Raw genomic sequence first — 18,209 nt, 5'->3', positions numbered from 1 at the left:
GCTATAACCAATTCACCTAATCAATTCCAACCAAAATACAGCAAATACAACCAATTTCTAAACAATTTTCAACAACAAATTCAAACTAAATGATGAACAACAAAGAAACAAAAAATTATTTTGATTGAACAATATTTTTTAACAACAAACAAACCTACTTTCAGATTCAACAACAACAACAACAAACAAGTATATTCAGATTTCTAAATTCAATAATCATTTGAACTTAAAATTAAATCTAACAACATTACAACCAACAATTTCTATATTAAAACTAAACAAGATCATGAAACAAACTGAAGAAATAATCAAAAATGATAAACAACAAACAAGAAGATCAAACTTATACTAATTTCGGATTCAAGAACAATCAAACAAAGTATGGACATAAATGAAAAGATTCAACAACAATAACAAGCAAGTTTTATTCAAATTCGAATTAAACTCGAATTAGGCTTAAACAAAATAAATAAACATATTCAAATCACTAAACTTCAAATAATCAATTGATCTTTTAAAATTAATTCCAACAAAATTATAACAAAGATACATTGATTTAAAAAAAAATAAAAACCAAAACATAACTTCACATTAAATCACTGAATTAAAAACGAACTTCAAATAAAAATGAACACGAATTAAATCTATATTAAACAACAAACAACGAATTCAAGCGATTTAAACTAAATCTAACAATATTAAAATTAAACTAACAATTCCTTTTTACAAAAATAAATAAAATTAACACGAAATAAACTGAAAAACAATTAATTAAATTTCCATTTGAATCTAAAAATTAAATCAACAAAACACATGAACAAACTAAAAAATTAATTCAACGATAAAACATGAACAAAACAAGAATAGAACATTTATCGATTTAAGATCCGAGAATATCAAAACAAAAATACGGGCAAAATGAAACTCAAACCTACTAACCGGATCGAAGCGACGACGAAGAAGATAGTTTGGCGTCGTTTGAAGAGGACACAACGACGATGATGAAAACAAGAACGCAGCAGCAACGACGAAGCTGGAAGAAGCAGAAGATGAAGTTGTGGTCGTTCATGGCTGGTTTGATGGCGATGAAGAAAACGAAGATTGAAACAATGGGGTTATGGGTGATGATGGTCGTGACGATGACGGAGCTGGAGGTCGACTGGGCAGTGTCGACGATGGGTCGTTCGACTGAAGGAGACGACGACGAAGTATCAGAAGGAGCAGCAAACGCAGCAGTGGCGTAGCAACATCATTGACGGGCAGCAGCATACGCAGCAGTGGCGGAGCAGCAGCAGCAGACGCAGCAGCGGCGGAGCAGCAGCAACAGGCAACAGTGATGGATGTCGTTGGTTGTTTGGATGATTTCGACGTGAGTATGGCTGGTTGCTGTTGGATTGTCGTGAGGACGATGAAGCCACGAGAGGAGGGGGGCAGCCATGGCAGCTGTAGTTATCGTGGTCGATAAGTTGAGTCGAGGAAGAAGAAGACGCAGCGAGGGGTGGCTGTTTGGATGTGCAGGAGCAGGAGTTCATGCTGTGCATGTGTGTGTGTGTTGAAGGAGAAGAGGTGGGGGAGAAGGGAAGCCATGGTTGGAGCTCGGACGTTTTGAGAAGATGAAGAGAAAGAGAGGGGAGTGGGTAGTGTAGGTTTAGTTTTAGGGTTTTTTGGAGTGGAAAATGAAAAATGGGAAGATGGGGGTGGGTTTTTGGGGTTATGGACCGGGTTGACCCGGTTTGAAATGGACCGGGTCTTAGGGAATGTTGGGTATTTTTTTGGGCCTGTGGCTTGAATTTGAAGAAGAGCCCAATTCCGATTCTCTTTATATTTTTTGCTCTATTTTCTTCTACTTTCTAACTAATAAAACTAAAATTCTAAATTAAGTTATAAACTAAATTAACTTATCAAAAATACTAAATAATTCCAAATAACTATTATCGCATATTTAAATAGCAATTAACGATAAAATCGCACAATTTAGATGTTAAATGCTAAAATGCAACGTACATTATTATTATTTTTTTTTTTTTTATGATTTTCTCATTTTTGTAAAACAAACTTAAATAAATACTAAACGAAAATGTGACATATTTTATTTTTTTATATTTAATCTAACAAATAAACATGCATAGAAAAAATGCAAATAATTACACAGAAATGCCACGAAGAACACAAAAATTGCACACAAAGGAAAATTATTTTATTTTGAATTTTTGGGAGTAATTCTCTCATAGGGTAAAATCACGTGCTTACAAGCGGTATTCCTTTTGTGATTATTTTGTCTTCGTTATAGTTGTTGTTATTCTTATTATCCTGTGTTACTTCTAATTATTAGCATTTAATTATAGTGTCGTATTCTATACTGCTTTATCTCGTTTTTCAGCTATAATTAGTAGGGCCCTGACCTTCCTCATCACTACTCGACCAAGGTTAGGCTTGGTACTTACTTAGTACCGCTGTGGTGTACTCATGCCCTTTCTGCGCATGTTTTTCATGTGCAGATCCGGGTACTTCGACTCAGTCCCACTACCTTTGAGGCGAGGCGATCCTCCAGAGACTTCAAGGTATATCTGTCGCGTTCGCAGACCGAGGAGTCCCTTTTCATTCTCTCTTATAATTTTAGCCCTTCTATATTTATCTTGATTTAGACATTCTGGAGTTAGAGTACAATGTAGTATTCAGAGTTTGTGATTTCATGAGATTCCGGGTTTTGGGAATTGTTCAGTTTTTGAGATCTTGTATTGGTATATGCCGAGTGGCATCTTAAACACTTCTATATTTGTTTATCTTCAGTTTTATTAGTTTTTCTGTATTTTGGTTCGTTTTCCGCAATTGTTAGGCTCACCTAGTCGTAGAGACTAGGTGCCGTCACGACAGTTCATAGAGGGAGAACATGGGTCGTGACAAGTTGGTATCAGAGCTCTAGGTTCATAGGAGTCATGAATCATAAGCCGATTTATTAGAGTCTCGCAGATCGGTACGGAGACGTATGTACTTATCTACGAGATGCTATGTAACTGTTAGGTAAATTTCCACTTCATTTGATTTCCTTGTCGTGCGAGATTTTTGATATCACAATTCTAAACTTTTGTCTTCTATTCTCTCACAGATGGTGAGGACACGTGCTACCAGAGATGATCAGGCACCCGCTCCTCCTACTGGAGCCGTCAGAGGCCGGGGCCAGGGTAGAGGCCGAGGACACGCATGTGGTGCAGCCAGAGCACCCGTGCGAGCTGCCACCGAGGAGCCACCATCAGTTCCAGCAGGAGTCCAGGCACCTGATACGCCTACTGCTACTACTACTCCTGCTCTCCAGGAGACTCTTGCACAGTTCATGAGCATGTACACCACTCTGGCTCAGGCAGGGTTGCTTCCCCTTGCTGCAGCCACATCTCAGACCAAAGGAGGAGTACAGACTCCCGCCGCCAGCACCCCTGAGCAGCAAGTGCATGTTGATCAGGTCCCAAAGATTATTCATGTACAGCCTGCAGCCCCAGATTAGCCCGAGGACAGGGCAACGACTTCCGAGGATGAGCAACTGAGGCTTGAGAGGTTCAAAAAGTACAAGCCTCCTATATTCAGTGGTCTAGCATCAGATGATGCTCTAGGATTTCTAGATGAGTGCTACCGTATCTTCCGTACCATGGGTATATCAGGATCGAGTGGGGTTTCTTTCACTACCTTCCAGCTTCGAGGAGCCGCCTATTAGTAGTGGCATACCTATGAGTTAGACAACCTGGATGAGGCAGCTTCCCTGACTTGGACTCAGTTTTCAGATATGTTCTTGAGAGAGTATGTTCCTCAGAGCCTCAAGGATGCATGGTGCGCAAAGTTTGAGCATTTGCGCTAGGGTACTATGACTGTCTCGGAGTATGCTGTTTGTTACACTAGCTTGGATAGACATGCCCCAGCCTTGGTTTCTGCTGTTGGCAGCCCAACTGATGACTCATCATGGAAACACACAAATTCTTACATTACACAGCTCGTACATTGAACCAGCAATAACTCAATTACGTAACACAAATAAGAAAAATCAAAGTGGAAGAATTTTCTAACAATTGTAACATGTGCAACAACAAAAATATAGTTTTCATAAAATTGTTCCATAGAGAAAAAAGCAGAACCCGAAATAAACACTAGGAAATGGTATCTCATATAACATCCGCTGCGGCGTGTAGCCCGCTCCCAAATACTCATCAAGCCAAGATGCTCGGGTCCACTGATCATATGAATACTGATATCAAGCACAACATTTTTGCTCAAGTATAACTGTGGGAACAATGAATATAAGTAATAAAATAGGAGAGAAGCAAGCACATATAAGGTGCAATGAGCAAATCAACATCACGAGGGCTATCTCACCCGTATCTCCATAAGGCCTGAACAGAATTATAACATGCGGGGGAAATAATCATACAACCTCACTGCCTAACACAACATAGAAGAGTAGCACATAACATAGACTAGGGGCGCAAATAGTATTCACTCTGCCTGATAACATAACCATGATGACAATCCACAGGAGCACACAAAGTCGACCTAATAAATATTACATATTCTCGCTGACCTTCCAAATAGGCCCAAACCAAATCCGGATCCTTCCCAAGTAGGTAAATATTCTTCGAAAAATCAACAGCAACCTATCGATAATACATGCCATTAATTACCCCATTCTCAATATTTCTTCACAATCCACTAACAAGAAATAGCCCACATACGGGGACACCTAGTCCCAAAACCTCAGGAATACTAAAGATTCCATACCCGGACTCAACTATGCAGATCAAATGGCTGATACATCACTCACCTTCCATCATCCTGTCTAAGCACCCATATAAGATTCCGACCGCGCAACAAAACATGAACCTCAAAAGCCTCAGAACCGAGTAATCACCATGCTACCAGCCATGCACTGCAAACCAAAACTTAAGGCTCTTTCCAAAAATGCACACTCTTCACATATGGTGGCTAACAATGCCACCCTCTATTAATTCCAATCACTGATCCAGGAGAAACCGCAATTTACCGCATATTCCTTACGCTCATAGAAGACAGCCAACTCAAGCCGTTGCCAAACCACCGAGAACCCCTCCGAGATCTGCCCGCACGCAGTTAAGACATCAGGACCGTACCTCCCCAACTCGACCAAGTCACACCAACAGCCCAATCCCAAAGTGCTGCCTCAAATGCCAGAAGAAAATTCCTATTTCAAGGACCAATCACTTTATCGCTATGCTGACCCAACACCACAGAGCTGACTCATTTCTTCGGATAGTCGATATGCAATAATCCCAATCAAAGTCCCAAATACAGATAATCCCAACACGAACCACGTAGTCAGAAGCTCATAAACCACTGCATTTCCTCTGAAGCACCCCGTCATGCCACAACCACGACACCTACGCTGAATAGACATTCTATGAATCTGAAGTTGTTCCTCCGACTTACCTTGATGCTGAAATGTAGATCCATTATTGGCGTAGAAATATTGCAAGCTCCAATATCATCTCATGCAAAATCTCGATCCTTGGACAAATGCAAAATCCGGGAATTCACCAATATTACATATATACATGCCTCCAGCCCAAACTGATATAAGTCTGACTCTGCAATTTGAATGCCGCTATTGGACTCCTCCACTTGGACAAAGCCATGGGAAACAACGTTTGATAATCCACAAAACTACTCTTCACAGCTCGTACAACACAAATCACACAGTACTCCAATGCCGCCAACTACTCCCAATCAATACCCACCTCGTGGCTTTGCCAAAAACTATGACGACTAGTCAACCAATTAAACCTTCCCAGCTCGCACTCATCAACCAGATGTCGGAAACCGTTGTGCCTCCATACGAACAACAGAATTGTCTCTCAATACCTCTAGGTCTTCAGTTTGAACAACATGTTGAGACAATGTCTGAGCATCCCTGACTCCTTCGTAGTCCGTTGGTAGCATCACGAACCACCGACGTATGGCGAATGCTGAGAGCATAATATTATACACGAGTGGATGTAAAGGAACATAAGTTATATACTTCGAGCTGAATCAATATCGCACGATAAGGAATGAAACAAAAAGGAATTTCCTAACAGTTCTGTAGCCTCTCGAAGATAAGTACAGACGTCTCTGTACCGATCCGCAAGACTCTACTAAACCTGCTTGTGACTCATAGCAGCCATGAACCTGGAGTTCTGATACCAACTTATCACGACCCAAAAATCCTTACGAATGAGTCATGATAGCACCTAGTCTCTAAACTATGTAAGCCTAACATAAACTGAAATAACATTGATGCTTACTAACTTTAAAGTAACCAACTCTGAATAAATCAAAATTTCCAAAACCGGTGGTACAAGTCACAAGCCTATCTAAGAGTAATTTCACAAAATAATACATCACTGCCCCGAAACAACGGAGCAAATAGAAGTAAATACAAATGAAGGTGACTTCGAGACCTGCGAACGTTGTAGCAGGTTTACCTTTAGTCTCCACCGCGATAACCCGCACAACTACTATCAATCCACCTGGATCTGTACACAAAAATATACAGAAGTGTAGTATGAGCACACCACAGTGGTGCCCAGTAAGTATCAAGATTAACCTCGGTGGGGTAGTGACGAGGAAGAGTCAAGACACCTACTGGTCAAATGAAATGAACAAGATATGATAATAAAACATCAAGATAAAGATAACGAAGCAATATCAACTGCGGAGAGAAAATCCAAGTACAAACAGTATAAACAATAAGGGAGAACACGAATAGCAACGAACGAAAACCAAATAAACCAGATAACCCAAGCAATTCAAAACTGACGTAATAAAGATGGAGACAAGTAAGAATGTATCCAATTAAAGAAAACAATGTCAACTCAATCAATCACATCATGTTTAATACATCATCCCGATCATTTCAATCCTCGATTTCTCATATCATAATCTCAACTTTCGAACTTTCAGCACATATGGCACCTCGTGCCCACATATTTTCCATCTCACTCTTAACAACAAAATTCACATGATATACAATACAAAATGTCCTTACAAATGCACTTTAAGATGTTCAAGAAGTCATATTTACATAATATAAATTAAATTTCAATTTCTAAATAAGTTTGAAAAATCGGCGAAAAAAGATGAAGTTATTTTTAGAAATCATTCGAGTAAGAAACCTCTATGGGCCCGATTATGATTTTTACCACTTTCACATATATATATATATATATATATATATATATATATATATATATATATATATATATATATATATATATTTCATGAAACCTCTATGGGGAAGGTTAGAAAGATATTTTTCAAAGGATATTTCTGAGGATGAAAGTTTAACGAAGTGATTTGATTTGTATCCTGTCTTTGGAGACATGCGGTATCCTCTGTGGTGCCATGATGTGGTATATGTGATTTCTTACTGCTCAGACTTTATTTACTTTTATTACTTACTGGGTTGGAGTACTCATATTACTCCATGCACCTTGTGTGCAGATTCAGGTATTTCTGAGCTTGGTGGCAGTTTCATCGGAGTTAGCAAGATAGTTGTCTGGCGACCGCGGCTCTGTTTTCTCCCTCTTTATTCTTTCTTATATATAAATTGTGACTTTTTCCCGACCATATTGGTCTTGATGCGGTTAGACAGTTGTAGTAGATGCTCATGACTAGTGACACTCCAATGTCAGGCTTGTATGTCATTTTCGCACTGTTCATTCAGACTTATATTATGAAATATTTGTGTAATTAAAGGCTTAAAAATGACTCTTAATGATTAAAGGGTTAAAAAGGGTGTTGTGTCGGCTGGCCTTGTCTTCACGAAAGACGTCATCACGATCAGGTCTGGGTTTTGGGTCGTGACACACAAGTTCAAATTCCAAGTGTAACCATCTAGTATTTTTTTTATTAATACCCTTAGTAGAAATTTCTCACTCCTCCGCTGTTAACATAACTTGGGAGCCAATCAGAAGAAGCAGCCAGCTTTTTCTGGATCTTGTTTTTGATTTTTTGGATTCTATGAGACTAGAGATGTAGGTTAGCCTAGTGCACAAACTATTCTTCATTCTAACCAGGTTCGAGACCCGTGACCTATAAGTCAACACAGAGACAATTTTACCGTTGCTCAAAGGCTCCCTTCAAATATGAAACTAGAGATGTAAGTTGACAAAATGTAGTTACAGTATGGCACTTTTTGCAGTACCTTGTTACTAGTTTAAGGAAATTTATGTTTATAAAAGAAAATTAAAACTTAGAGATGCAGCGAACAAGGCAGTGGAATGATAAACCAGACTATATGCCACTGCTTGCTGTTATGTTCAGCTTGTGGATTCAAATTCCACCCACTCGTAACTACCAAACAACCAAAGAGTAGCAGATAGTTGCCCACAAAATATATTGTGACATTACTGAAGTAGGAAGATGAAAATCTAATTCTATTACTGAAATGATAACATGATAGTAAAAAAATTGAAAGCTAAGAGCTGATATTAAGGTTTTCAAGCATCTTTGAAGAAGTCTTCACATGAAGTGCCGAAGAGATAACCTTTTCCAGAAGAAACTCAAAAGAGGAAAGATAAGTCCTCGAAAGCTGCTGTTACGAGCACTATTTTGGATGAATAGTCCAATCTTTAACCGGAATCAAACTTTCAGCATACTGATAAGCACAAACATGATTAAAACGTAAAGTATCACCTATTTCACCAGGCAACTCGCGGACTACTTTAGCAGTTTTAAGCACTAAGTTGTAGGCGACCACCTTTCCGGGAATAGTTAGCAGAAGGACTGAATCTTCTTCACTCTCTCCTCGAATCACAGACAAAATGGAAAATGCATATTGTGCGCCATATGATGTCTGCTTAACTATCTCAGGAAATGCTGAAATTAACCGAGCAAGATGAACACGATACTTTACTGACCACTTCCAGGTATCTTTGTCTAACTCAAGCACATTAAATTTCTTAGCATATAGGCTTTGAACCTGAATAAGTTGCAAATGGCCACCCCATTCCCCAAAATACCTAATCTTTTCGCTACAATATCCCTGAGGTCTTGGTGGCATATTTTTCACAACGACTTCCTCTGATTTAGCATCAAAGTAAACGGAGGAGTATTCACCAATCCAGTGAATTCCACCATTCCAAAAGACTCCACTATCAAAGCGCATACCATAAGGTGGAGAGAAACAACAACAAGACGTCCATGACTTATTACCTGGCACATACACACTCACTTCATAATCTGAAGTGCCAAAAAAGTGACCCTTAAAAGTAGTACCCAAATGCTTAATACACAAAGCTTTGTAATAGGATGGTTCTGAAGGATCAAATATCAAACTATATCCATAAACCACTTCATAATACATGACATAGGGGTCGGCAATTTATGATACTCATTCTTTGCAGGATTGTAAACGATACCAAGTTTGAGTTCAGATACTTCAATTTTGGTGGAGATCACACACATCAACAAGCCATTGCAAGACTGTGTAACCTTGATCCCATCTCCTATTTGCAGCCACTTCAAGGAATTGAAGAGGAGTTAGGCTAGTTACATTATCTGTGAGTGGAAGGGATTCAACTTTTTGGAGATTGGTTAGGCAATTGTAAAAGTAGATCCCAGATGGGGTTGGAGCACTAGAAAACGCAAGAGTACGACAATGACTAACCCTAAATTGCATACTGCTAATGATTGAGAACCAAAGTTTGCATACTAGACTGAACTTGATGAGAGATCTTGCAGGCAAACGGAGTAGAATCTCAGATAAAAGGTCAGCATTTCCAGAGATGACATCCACCGCTGCAGTAACAACAAGTCTTTTGTCTATGTGGCTCTCCTCCATTGTCAGTCTAGGAACAAAACAATGAATCAGTTTTCAAACTCGAACAGACCTGATAGATACAGGCATGGCAAACAACTAGCAAATATGATATGCTATTCTAGACTGAATAAGACTTGAATTTAAAATTTACTTGCAGCCTAAAGCTGTAGCTCAAACGATCATCACCTATAATACTAATACGCAGTACGAACCTGAACAAGCCAAATGTTGGGAAGCGTATCAAGCTAATAGAAAGAAAAAAATATTTAAGAGAGAAAAGCAATAAATTGCACAAGACAAGACAAAGACAAGATTTACGTGGTTCGACAATTTTTGTCTACTCCACGGCCATACAAAGAATAGCTCTTTATTAATTGAAGAGAGAAAGAAGAAATTTTGGGATGATCTACAAATGAAAATGTAGACCCCTATTTATAGGCATTTGAATACCCTGCCGAGATAAGCGCTTACATCATAAGAATGCCGATGTAAGTGCTTACATCATAAGAATGCCGATGTAAGCGCTTACATCACAAGAATGTCGATGTAAGCGCTTACATCATATTTTCATCTCTTTTTGATTTTTCTTTCTTTTGTTTTGTCTACTTTCACATACAACAATAGGTTTGGTCCTATCAATCTCCCCCTCAAACCTATGTTACATCAAGAAAGAAAATAAAGAAAGATTTGCTATTCTCTGGTGGCGCCTTCACGCTATCAGTCTTGAAGACCAACTGAGGCAGTGCACAGCCTCAGTTTGTCAACACCGACAACTTTGGTCAACATGTCTGACGGGTTCTTTGATCCTGGTATCTTCTGTAGGGAAAAAGTTCCTTCATTTATCAACTCTCGGATATGATGATACCTCAACTGGATATGCTTCGATCTTGCATGAAACACTGGATTCTTGGCAAGATGAATTGCACTCTGACCATCGCTGAAAAGCTCACAATTGTCCTGCTCTTTACCTAGCTCTTTAAGAAAATTCTTGAGCCAAATCATCTCTTTTCCAGCTTCTGAGATTGCCATGTACTCTGCTTCAGTGGTAGATAGAGCAACACTTTTCTAAAGTTTGGACATCCAACTAACAGCAGTACCACCCAAGGTGAACACGTAGCCCTTGGTACTTTTTCGACTATCCAGATCGCCGCCTAAATTTGCATCAGCAAAACCTTGTAAGATAATATTGCTCTTTTTAAAACAAAGTGTCATACCTGAGGTGCCTTTGAGATATCGCAATATCCATTTTACACCTTCCCAATGCTCCTTTCCTGGATCTGACATGTATCTACTGACAACTCCAACAGCATGGGCTATGTCAGGTCTAGTGCAAACCATAGCATACATCAAACTTCCTACTGCTGAAGCATACGGAACTTTGGATATGTATTTCCTTTCTTCGTCTGTCTTAAGTGATTGGTCCTTTGACAGATTTAGATAGCTTCCGAGTGGAGTGCTTCTGGTCTTTGCATCATGAAGACTGAACCTGCTTAGTACCTTCTGTATGTACTTTTCTTGAGACAATTTTAAGGTTCCTTCCGACCTGTTTCTGCTAATCCTCATCCCAAGCATTTGCTTAGCTGGTCCTAAGTCTTTAATTTCAAACTCCCCTGCCAGTTGTTGTTTCACCAAATTGATCTCATTTATGCTAGATCCTGCAACTAGCATATCATCAACGTACAACAATAAAATAATATAGGATTCATCAAGATTTTTTATATAACAACAATGGTCCATCTCACATCGTATGAAACCATTTTTATGCATGAATCCATCAAATTTCTTGTTCCATTGTCGGGGAGCTTATTTCAAACCATACAAACTCTTCAACTTACACACAAGGTTTTCTTTACCAAAAACTTGAAAACCTTCAGGTTGCTTCATGTAGATGTCTTCTTCAAGGTCACCATGCAAAAAAGCAGTTTTAACATCTAACTGCTCCAAATGCAAATTTTCTGCAGCTACGAACTTAGCACCAACCTGATAGTAGTTAATTTGACTACAAGAGAGAAGATCTCGGTGTATTCAATTCCTTCCTTTTACTGAAAGCCTTTTACTACTAATCATGCTTTGTATCTCTTCTTACCATCATGCTCTTCCTTGACTCTGTACACCCACTTGTTCTGCAATGCCTTCTTTCCTTTTGGTAACTCCGTAAGTATCCATGTTTTATTCTTTTGAAGAGAATTCATCTCTTCTTTCATGGCTAGCTTCCACTTATCAGAGTCTATCACCTACATTGCTTCAACAAAATGATCTGGTTCTCCAGCATCAGTAAGAAGTAAATAGTGAAAAGAGAGAGAGTTAACCTATCTGGAGCATTAGTGACTCTTTTAGATCTCCTCAATGTAGGTTCATGAGAAACAGAAACCGAATTTGATTCAGGTCCTGATTCCAGACTTGGTTCTGCATTTGATTCTATCTTTGGTTCCGGTTCTGATCCGGGTTCGGCTTCTAGTTCTTCTTCAAATTCGGCTTCTGGTTCTTCATCTTCAATTTCAGAATCAGTTGTAATCCCTCTAGCCATTTCATTTTCTGAGATTTCTTCTAACTCAACTGTTTCAGACATTGTCTGTTTGCTGGTGCTGGTTGGTTCTACTTCAAGTTTGTCCTTGTACATCACATTTTCATTAAATGTGACATTCCTGTGTCTTAGAATCTTTCTATTCTGATCATCCCAAAACCGATAACCAAAATTATCATCACCATAGCCAATAAAGAAACATTTTTTGGCTTTAGGATCAAGCTTATCTTTATCATTAGAGTTTACATGCACATAAGCAACACAACCAAAAAATTTCAGATGTGAGAGAGTTACCTTCTTTCCTGTCCATACCTCCTCGGGAATTTCAAAATTCAGTGGTACAGAGGGTCCCCTATTTATGAGGTAAGCTGCCGTGTTAACAGCCTCAGCCCAAAAATACTTCGGCAATCCAAAATGTATTCTCATACTTCTGGCTCGTTCATTCAGGGTTCTGTTCATCCTCTCAGCAACACCATTTTGTTCCGGTATTCTAGGAACTGTCTTGATCATTCTGATCCCATTCTCCAAGCAAAATGCTTTGAACTCTTGGCTATCATACTCTCCACCATTGTCAGACTTAAGATATTTTAACTTTAGAGTTGTCTGATTTTCAGCTTCAGCTTTCCATCTTTTAAAGGTAATAAACACATCAGATTTATTTTTTCAGAAAATAAACCCATACCTTTCTTGTGGAGTCATCAATGAAGGTGACATAATAGCGTGAGCCTCCTAGAGAAGTTACAGGAGCTAGTCCCCACACATCTGTATGCACTAGTTCCAGCTTCTCTTTCTTTGGCATCCTTCCCACCTTTGAGAAACTAACTCTCTTTTGTTTCCCGTAAATGCAATCTTCGCACAGACCTAATTCAACATGTTTTAGGTTTGGCAACTTTTCTTTGGATGCCAAAAACTTCATTCCCTTCTCACTCATATGTCCGAGCCTCCGGTGCCACAATGTTGTATCACGACCATGATCAACTGTTGCTATAGTATCTCTTTCTATTGCAGTTGCATACAGTGTTCCCCTTTTGAAGCCTCGTGCCATAACCAAATTCCCTTTGGTTATCTTCCACGATCCGTTGCCGAATGTTGTTGTATATCCTTCATCGTCAATCTGACCCATAGATATTAGATTTTTCTTGAGGCCGGGAACATGTCGTACATTTTGCAATTTCCATAGCGTGCCTTGTGAAGTCTTTATATGAACTTCACCTTTTCCGGCAATGTCGAGAGGTTCGCCGTCTGCTAGATAAACTTTCCCAAATTTTCCAGCAATATAATTATGCAATAATTCTTTGCATGATGTAGAGTGAAAGGATGCACCTGAGTCCAAAATCCAAGATTCGACTGGACTGTCTGCACAACAAATTAGTGCATCACCGACTTGTTCAGCAATTACATTTGCTGAATTTTCTTCCTTCTTCTTCTTTGGTTCTATACACTGGCTACTGTAGTGACCCTTTTTATCGCAATTCCAACAAGTAATGTCCTTGCGATTTTTGGATTATCCTCTTCTCCTTGACTTTGATCTGCCACGACCATAACTCTGTCCTCTTTGGTTAATTCTCCCCCTGCTATCGGTACTAAAAGTAGATCCTGGGGAATCACTTGATTCTCTTCGACGAATATATTCGTTTAGAACCAAGTCTCTAATATCATTCAATTTGAATTTGGTACTTCCTGATGAACTGCTAACTGCAGTTACTGTTGCAGACCAACTCTCCGGTAGAGATGATAGTAGAATCAACGCCCTGATTTCGTCATCAATTGTTATATTAACAGAACTCAACTGAGTTAATATTGTATTAAACTCATTGATATGTTCCGTGACTGATCCACCTTCTGTCATTTTTAAGTTGAACAATCGACGCATCAAATAGACTTTATTTGAAGTAGATGATTTCTCATACATATTTGATAACGCCTTCATCAGGCCTGTAATGGTCTTCTCGTTAATGATGTTAAACGCCACATTTCGTGTTAGCGTCAAACAAATCACACCAAGAGCTTGGCGATCTAATAGATCCCAATCCGTTTTGGACATAGTCTCCGGTTTCACCTCGGTCAGAGGTAAGTGTAATTTTTTCTGGTACAAATAGTCCTCTATTTGCATTTTCCAGAATCCAAAATCTTTGTCATTGAACTTGTCAATCTTAACCTTCCCTTCTTCCGATGTCATTTTTCACAAAAACAATTTATGTGAATAGTTCTTGTGAATAGTAACGATGATCAATAATGCCGCACTATTCTTGTGAATAGTACCTGCACCAATACTGTACTTTTCTACCAGAATTACACTGTCTATGCTCTGATGCCAGTTGTTGGGAAGCGTATCAAGCTAATAGAAAGAAAAGAATATTTAAGAGAGAAAAGCAATAAATTGCACAAGACAAGACAAGACAAGATTTACGTGGTTCGACAATTTTTGCCTACTCAACGGCCACACAAAGAATAACTCTTTATTAATTGAAGAGAGAAAGAAGAAGTTTTGTGATGATCTACAAATGAAAATGTAGACCCTTATTTATAGGCATTTGAATACTCTGCCGAGGTAAGCGCTTACATCATAAAAATGTCGAGGTAAGCGCTTACATCACAAGAATGTCGATGTAAGCGCTTACATCATATTTTCATCTCTTTTTTATTTTTCTTTCTTTTGTTTTGTCTACTTTCACATACAACAATAGGTTTGGTCCTATCAAAATTAGAGCATATTTTGCAGATGCTAGCAATCACGCATTTTGGATGTGTCTGGTATCACAAACAATAGCATTTGCTTACCTTGGATTGTTGAAATCATTTTCTTCTTCCACCAAAAGGGGAAATATGACCTAATTCACTTCTGAGTTACTTATAGGCAAAAGTCAATTTCATTTACAAGCATCTCAACTTCTCTTGCTTTAGCCAACATTTCCACAACATTGTTAATCTTTAAGATAAATAAAAAAATCATAAAGACCCTATGATCAGTACTCTATCACAGGGGAAGACCTACATGTAGGGTAGAGGGGATACCTAAACTCGTTAGCCTTAGCAAAAACATATATATATATATATATATATATATATATATATATATATATATATATATATATATATATATATATATCGGTCTATACATAGAGGACCCCTTAAATAATTTATTGGTGCCCCAAAATACAAAAAGGGCTGGATTGTAGCTTTGGTTGAGTGTATGGCTAAACTCTCTCTACATGCTTGGAGACCTCGGTCGAAAATTGCCAGCTGCATCTTTAATGTTTTTGTTTCACTTTATTGATTCCAGCCATAATTTATACTTCATAATCAATTGGTTTACTTTTTAGAATTCAATTTTAGTTTGATACTTAGAAGTCAACTTATTTTTTTTATTCGTTTTCAAGCCTCTCCCTTAAAACAAAAAGGGCCAACGTGTAGCCCCTCTCTCCACTAGTTGAAAAATATGAACTCTTCTCCTTCCTTCCAACGATCACTTTTGACAAAGCAGCAACATATGTCAACTTTGACAACAACGACTAGGAGTTTGTATTTTGATGATAAGTTATCATAATCGTTAAGTTTGCAAGAAATTGCACGTTGAACTTTGTCACTACTAATTGGCATATATAAAGATATTAGTGCCCACGTCCTACTCAAATTATGGGTCCACCTCTACTCTATCATGCCTTGTACAATTAACATATGTCACCTATTTTTGTACTTAAACAACAACGGCAACTAGGCTTCGGATCCAAACAAGTTGGATCAGCCTTACAGATCTTCACTGACCACATTACTCCATTTAAATAAAATATTTTTCAGGGAATACATAAATTCTTGGAAAATTATATCACCTACACCTTTATGTCAAATAATGAAGGAACATTTTTTTTTATATAGAAAGACATCCTTTTTGGTGCCTTTGATGAAGCAAATAAGGGAAAATAGGATAAACCTAGAAAGATTTAACACTATAATGTTACACAGTACAAGGAAAATAAATTTTTTTAAAAAACATTCTTACCGTTTGAGAAGAAACAGAAAAAGGCCAGCAAATGCAACAAGAATTCTCCAAATTCAATCCATTGATAACAACAAGAATTGGGGATTCTATGCTTGTAGTGGTAGTTTTTTTGCTTTTTTTACCGAATAAAAGGGAAACCAACGGCGAAATGGGAATATGGGGCCGTGAAAGAGTAAATATGTGGAAAATAAATTAAGGGTTTATGTTTACTTTCAATTAAAATTTCTTGACTTGAGTTTTACGAAAAAGGCGCGAAAATTTTCACTCTTCGCGGTCATTATAAATACATATTTTTATTTATATATAGAAAATACACTACAATAAAAAGAAACAAATAATGCATAACTTGTGTAGTATTTTCTTTTCTAAAGTTCTTGTCCTCCTCTAGATAAATGAACAATAAGTTGCATTGTTCGTGTAGGCTATACCAATTTTTATACTTTAAAAAAAAAAACAATGTCAAATACTGATATGTTATTTTAATTATTATTGCAAATCATTATTTTATGAAGTTCATTAACTATTATATATGTGTGTTTAGTTGAATTTGAATTACTTTATAGAGCTCTTAAGTTATATGTACAGTACTACTAATGTAAAATGTATGCACAATCATACCACTTACAAGATACTTACTAATTGCTTGTAATAACTTTACTTAAATAACCTAAAAAATGTTAAATAACGTGTTATTTCCTCCGTCCCAAATTATCTTATGGTGTTTGCCTGGGCACGAAATTAAGAAAGAAATAAAAATAATTATAACTTATGATATAAAATAAGATATAAATATTTGTATGGCTACACATCATCTTATAAGGGTAGTATAAGCATTTTAAAAATTAAATTGTTAGTATTAATTATAAAAAAGTATTAGTTTTTTGTGTTTACAAATGCTATGACTTATTTTCGATCATAAATTTTAAAATTCCTTACTCTCCATCCAAATTTATGTGACACTCTTCTATTTTTAGTAGTACCAACTAACTTTAAAATATTTATTTTACTCTTAATGAGGTGCTGAATATTGTGGTCCGTTTGATAAATATTGCAGAGAACAAAGAATTCGTCACCAAAAAACTTCACTCAAAACACCTCAATTGAATGATTTGGTAGAGAGGATGAACATAACTAGAGAGAGTTAGATACTTGCTTTCAGAGATTAAATTTCCAAGTACTTTTTGGGCGAAAACACTTAATGTTGTTGCTTATATTATTAATTTGTCTCTTATTATTGCCTTGGATAATGATGTTCCAAATAAGGTTTGGTTTGCCAAAGATATTTCTTATGATTACTTGAGAGTTTTTGGATTGTAAACTTTATGTGCATGTTCCTAAAGATGAAATCAAATAAAGACGGGGAAACATCAAAGGTTATGGTAGAGTAGTAAGTACTCATCCATTTTGACTAAAGATCGCGAGTTCAAGCACTGATTATGGAGTTGCTTTTAGTAAGGAATGTTTTACTTCATAAAGTGAAACTATCCGGCGTGAATTAAAGTTAGTCGTGCCCAAAGTAGGGCAAGGGAGAGCCAAAAAAAAAAATGGCAAAAGATTGGTAAATCCTCTTTGTTTAAAAGAAAAAAAAATCCTCTTTGTTTACTCACTCTCTTTTACTAGATGATAAAAGACTTGTTCGTGGAAAGGCGAATGTAGACAACTTTTTCTTCTTGTTAGAGAGGCTGCATTTTTACAGAATTCCTTGTACAAAATAAAAAAAGGAAAATAAAACTTATATAAGCACACATTCCTGGTCATAATTAACACGAGATGCATGAATTTCATCAAAAAATTAAGAAGAACAAATACAAAAAATGCAAGAAAATTAACATTAAATATCTTTTTTTTTCAAGAGTATTAACAATGGA

The 18,209-nt window shown here is 37.4% G+C and overlaps 1 protein-coding gene across 2 annotated transcripts; it reads right to left on the bottom strand.

The window, feature by feature from the left end:
* Positions 1–8,156: 8,156 nt before the first annotated feature.
* On the bottom strand, positions 8,157–16,488 carry LOC104227736 (F-box protein At5g07610-like). 2 transcript variants are annotated; one of them, XM_009780045.2, is made up of 2 exons: positions 16,342–16,488; positions 8,157–9,845 (listed from the first exon to the last, which is right to left on the bottom strand). In XM_009780045.2, the coding sequence occupies exon 2, from the start codon at positions 9,359–9,361 to the stop codon at positions 8,603–8,605; it is 759 nt and encodes a 252-aa protein (XP_009778347.1). In that variant the 5' UTR covers positions 9,362–9,845; positions 16,342–16,488; the 3' UTR covers positions 8,157–8,602. The 2 variants fall into 2 exon arrangements, with proteins under 2 accessions (XP_009778347.1, XP_009778354.1); XM_009780052.2 differs by lacking the exon at positions 16,342–16,488 and adding an exon at positions 10,030–10,199.
* Positions 16,489–18,209: the final 1,721 nt, after the last annotated feature.

Source organism: Nicotiana sylvestris, chromosome 5, assembly GCF_000393655.2.
Source record: "Nicotiana sylvestris chromosome 5, ASM39365v2, whole genome shotgun sequence".
In the NCBI taxonomy this organism is placed as follows: domain Eukaryota; kingdom Viridiplantae; phylum Streptophyta; class Magnoliopsida; order Solanales; family Solanaceae; genus Nicotiana; species Nicotiana sylvestris.
This window is presented reverse-complemented; position numbering and strand designations above follow the sequence as displayed.

Excerpts from the sequence above, each read along its gene's own strand:
- LOC104227736 (XM_009780045.2), bottom strand. The coding sequence starts at position 9,361 with ATGTATTATGAAGTGGTTTATGGATATAGTTTGATATTTGATCCTTCA.